The sequence below is a fragment of the Sinocyclocheilus grahami genome, unplaced genomic scaffold, assembly GCF_001515645.1.
Source record: "Sinocyclocheilus grahami isolate Dianchi unplaced genomic scaffold, SAMN03320097.WGS_v1.1 scaffold549.1, whole genome shotgun sequence".
In the NCBI taxonomy this organism is placed as follows: domain Eukaryota; kingdom Metazoa; phylum Chordata; class Actinopteri; order Cypriniformes; family Cyprinidae; genus Sinocyclocheilus; species Sinocyclocheilus grahami.
The window spans coordinates 103506-108842 of record NW_015505728.1 but is presented as its reverse complement, the minus strand read 5'-3'; the positions used below and the strand labels follow the sequence as shown (position 1 = coordinate 108842).

The 5337-nt window shown below is 36.1% G+C and overlaps 1 protein-coding gene across 1 annotated transcript in view; it reads right to left on the bottom strand.

The window, feature by feature from the left end:
• Nucleotides 1-5337, bottom strand: part of LOC107555900 (protein disulfide-isomerase A5-like) — a 38806-nt gene that overhangs the window by 11039 nt on the left and 22430 nt on the right. Inside the window, exons 13-14 of the mRNA XM_016238842.1 lie at nt 2798-2961; nt 967-1097 (exon numbers count right to left, since the gene is read on the bottom strand). Coding sequence (XP_016094328.1) covers nt 967-1097; nt 2798-2961 — 295 coding nt within the window. The remainder of the gene's footprint in view (nt 1-966; nt 1098-2797; nt 2962-5337) is intronic.

Genomic DNA, 5337 nt, shown 5'->3' with positions numbered 1-5337 from the left:
TCATGGAGGAGTGGAAGAGGACTCCAGTTGCAACCTGTGAAGCTCTGGTGAACTCCATGCCCAAGAGTGTTAAGGCAGTGCTGGAAAATAATGGTGGCCACACAAAATATTGACGCTTTGGGCCCAATTCACTTAGGGGTGTACTCACTTTTGTGGCCAGCGGTTTAGACATTAATGGCTGTGTGTTAAGTTATTTTGAGGGGACAGCACATTTACACTGTTATACAAGCTGTACAATCACTACTTTACATTGCAGCAAAGTGTCATTTCTTCAGTGTTGTCACATGAAAAGATATAATAAAATATTTACAAAAATGTGAGGGGTGTACTCACTTCTGTGAGATACTGTATATATATATATATATATATATATGTGTGTGTGTGTGTGTGTGTGTACGTGTGTGTGTAAATCACTCAAGGCAGTGCAAAAATCTTGGTTGTTTGTCTTTTTCTTGCCATTGTCACTTTTGTCTTGCTTATTGATGTGTTTGTGTAAGACACTATTCTTTTTAAACATATTCTTTATGGAAGAATATGTAAAAAGGACTATACAACTCAGATTAATTATACTGAATTGCATTAAACTGTGTTTGTCTTCACAAATAATAACAGAGGAAGAAGAGATACACACGTAATTAATCTCCCTTTGCTTCCTCGAGCCTAAACATTTGAAATGGCTTTTACCATATCAGAAATATACATCATATTTAACTGTTATGACCTATTGTAAATATTTTAAATATGGTAATAGCTATATGCAGGAAGCTATGTTGCCATTTGCCAGATGTTACACCACCTGCACATTTCAGTGCTCCATATAATTGCAATCACACAGGATGCTTTAGGAGAATGCAACAGAATTCTGATTCGGTTTCCTATAATGCTAAAAGGTTTATGAAAAGCCTGGATACGTTCTTTGAGACCAAAACTACAGCTGCACTATTTTTGAAAGAACAGAAGGCTTACATGGAGCATAGAACATGACCAAGGCGTGTTTCTTCTTTTTCAGAAATTCCCTGAAATCTTCGGCCCCCAGGTGGCTCACGCTGGACGGCATCTCATCCCACGACTTCTCTGGAGGAGGTGGGGCCTGGGGACTGAGAAAAAGAGCCTGTGATTAAATAGGTAAGCTGTTAGGAAACATCTCAGAAACTAACACTCACAGCCAAGTTAGGTCACTGTGAAATAGCTGTGAAAATTGTCATAATCACTTTAATATACTGAATAAAATGCCGATGTAATTAGACTTACACCCATGAGTTCAGAAAAACTGAACGGCTGCCAAAGTATTTAGACATTTAAGCCAGAATTGCATTTAATTACATAAAATTATTTCTATAATAACAAAAGTATTCATTTCTTGGTGTTCAGCCTCGGTGAACATAAAGAGTTTTTATTTTTTAATAAATCATACTGACCCCAATCCTTTGAATGATAGTGTATATACAGTATATGGTTTGACATTTTGTTACTGCAATGCTAATGCTTTTTGAGTCCACTTTATATGCATATCACGCAATAAACAATTTCAAACATGACTGCACCTCAAGACTAAACAAAACCCAAACTTGGGCTCTCCTGACTTCCCATGTCCCATGGTATTATCATATTGCATGACTACAAATCTACAGTATTTGCCATGAGTCTGACAACACACTTGGCCCTGCTGTTCTGGGACTTGTGAGATGGCACTTAAACTCATAGCTGATGCCCGCACAGAAGGACTGCTCTAGGATCAAAGCAAGGGCAAGCTCTTCCACTGAGAGGTCAGTTTAGCAGTGATTGATTGTAGTCAAGCTCCGTTGAACACATCCCAAAGAGTCAAGGGAGACAGCAGTGTAAAAGAAAATTCTCAAGCTCCCAGCCCACACGCAGGTCGCTCTTTAGAATCAGTCAGTGTGTGTTTTCGAGAGCATGTTCCTATTGACTGAACCCCTGTCATTTATGTGGCCCTCTTAGTGTGAAGTTCAGTAATGCATGAAAAACATCTCCAGGTCAAATGTATGTGGCCCTTTCAAACAATTCTGCAGTCTCACTATTTTTTCCAGAAGTCTAACACTTGTTCTAACTACGTGACATTCAGTTACCACTTTAACATAAAAACAAAACCACAAAGTGGGCCCTTGGACACATTTTTAGCATTTATAATAGATCTTCCTGACTATTTATAGAGTTAAGAGAATGCAAAGGGGAAGAGCAGCACAACAAAAAGCAATTTCTGCCTCACCTGTACCTGACCTTATCTGAGCACTACATCCACCTATAAATATTACAAAGTGTGAAGAAATAAATGAAAGCAAAAACAAGCATTTACCCATGTAGACCTCCATCCACCTACATAAACAACTACATCCAGTCAAAAACAGCCATTATGTTTTATCTGTTTTGTACATTAATGCCTCTGCAGAGAAGGCCTTTTTTTTCTTTTTTTTTTACTTTTATAGGAACAGTAGAGAAAGAGGGCAGAATACAATAATAATAAATTAATAATATAATAAAAAATAAAAGTATTATAATAAAATATTAACAATAAATTATTATTATAATTATTACTATTACTATTATAAATTGAACAAACTATTCATATGCCAAATATTTAACTGGCCTAACAATAATTTAAATGCAATAATAATAATAATTAAAATGCAATAATAATATAATACTAAAACAATAAACATAAATAAAAACTACTAATGACAGAATATTTCGTTGCAACAACTTACTGAATTAATATAGATATAATTAAATTTCCCATGCTGATGGTCAGTAAATCACTGAACAGCAGAGTTAAACTCACTTCTGCAGCCACTCGATGATCTTGTCTTTGCTCCGTAGTTGAGGAAGTGTGTACTTCTCCTCCCCCTTTTCAAAGTACTTCACTGTTGGGAAGCCTGAGATTTTGAACCGCTCTCCGATGGACTTGTGAATGGTGGCATCCACTGCTGCCAATACACCTGGGCTCTGAAACAATACGAATATACAAAGATAGAAAAGCATGGTTTACTTTCAGCTTAAAAACACACAATACTGTATGTTATCTGACAGTTGACAGGTCAGATTCACTTAGAATGTGCAAACAGATCCTAAATGTTGAACATTGTTAGTCCATTGCAAACTGCTCTTTTTCAAAAGGATCAATGTGATTGAGGTGCAAAGCTAATTAGAGACGCTCATTTTGAACCCAAATCACTCCCTAAAAACTTTCCAGCAATTATGGAACTCATTAGGTTCCAAATGTCTATTCACAACTTAATTAAAATCATGAGGCAATTTGAGAACAGTGCAAGTTGTGCATTTTAATATTGATTGTGTTCTGTGGTTGAAGGGACCTCCTGTAGTTGGAGTAGATGATATGCATATTTATTCAACGATTTCTGAAGCTCAGGAAAGGAGATTGAGGATATAGGAATCAGTTCCCTTAAATTCATGTTCAAACCATAGATTTTAAAACCACTTTCTTTCACTCTCTTTATCTAACTGGTTTAAATTAGGAATGTTAACGTTAACCTGTTAATGTGATTTAAAAACAAAACAAAAACGATTTGCATTGGGCATCCAGCACATTTAGATTGTTTGAGAAATATCATATCTTTATGTCGAGTGAGACACAAAGACAAAGAGCACTATTGCAAAGAAACAATAAACACTTTTTCAGTGTCATCCACACAAATTGCAGAAAATTATATTTACACAAAGGCCTATTATTTAGACAGATTTAAGACATCCCCGGTTTAAACGCAATCAATTTGTTGTTGAAGTTCTGGAGACAACAGACAAGCTTTTTTGATGAAATGACAGCACAATTTGGCACAGCTTTGTTTCCGCCATTATAAAGCTGCGAAATAGACTGTCATTATGAATGTTTCCTCAGCTTAAACTCAATTAACTCCCTCCATTTGCACACATCTGTCAGTGGGATACCTTATATTTATGATGAGAGTCTTGGTCATTATCACAAACAAAGGATTTGTTTTCGCGTTTAGGCCCAAACCCTGCAGGGGCCAAATAATCTATGGACAGCTATCGGAGCTGTGAGCCAATTAGAAGTGTATGCAAACCAAATCACTTGACAACAAAAACACAAACACATCTCATTAAAGTAATGGCACTGCATTTCAACAACACACTTGAGAGATAAGCATGGCCGCTTGAATTTCTCCACCATCCACTTACAAAATGTCATATTCGTAACCCCCGTCTTACATTCATATATTCACATTTAAACATCCATTTTTCAAAGTCTCAGAAAAATGCAAATTGAAAATGCTTTAAAAAAAATCTTGACACATGGATTCTCTTTTTAAACCGTGTGTAGGGCCATAAATGCAAGGAATGAGAAAAATAAATGACTTCAGCTCTCTCTGGGGAGAAGATGTGAGGACTAGAGCATGCATTAGATAATGCATAACGTGTCATTATTGAACTCTGGGAAGAGCATCACTCTGAGTAGCTCCAAGCTGAAGGCTAGAGGGACGGCACAGAGGAAAAGGAAAATGAGATAAATACTCCAACTATAAGGCTCTGGTGACTGCAATTGGCCTGCAACTATGGAATAGAGAACAGAGCCAGCACTGCGGACACACCCGGAAAATGAGAAGCACACCACTCAACATGGCCAGAGATGTTTGTGAACCGTATATGTGTCATGTTATAAGTTTAAAGCCTAAAAAATTACCATGTCATGCAAGGATGGAAATGTTGAATCGAAGGTTGAAAGAGTAAAACATTTTTGGATTTGCCGCCGGGTGTTATCAAATTGTCTAGGATGATGGAAAATTACAGTTGGCTTATTTTAATCAAGTCAATTGGACACAGACTTTTTACGAGGAATGCCTCAAAGCGACAATTACACACCTAGAACCATTTCATTAAGTACATAGGTGTTCTGTTGCCTCCATGATGTCTTTCACAAAGTCTGTTTGAATTTTATGACAAGCAAACAGTGGTGTATAAAGTACCTGAAAGCCATACTCAAGTAAAAGTACAGATATCTTACCAGAAAATGACTTTGGTAGAAGTTGAAGTCACCATTTAGAATATTACTTGAGTAAAAGTCTTAAAGTATGTGATATTTATTGTACTTAAGTACGAAAAGTATTTTTTAAATCTTAAACATACTTGAGTATTGAAAGTAAAAGTACAAGTAAATGCAAAATTTAAAAGAAGCAAATAAATATATATATTAAAAAAATTTCATACACTGCTTGAGTAGCAAGATTGTGTTCAGTTTGAACTCTTTCTTCCATTTTGTATTTTTGGGTAAGAATAAGAAGCACTTCATCCGGTACTTAGTGTCTTTCATTCCAATTTAAGAAAACATTTCTGGAATCTGCATCT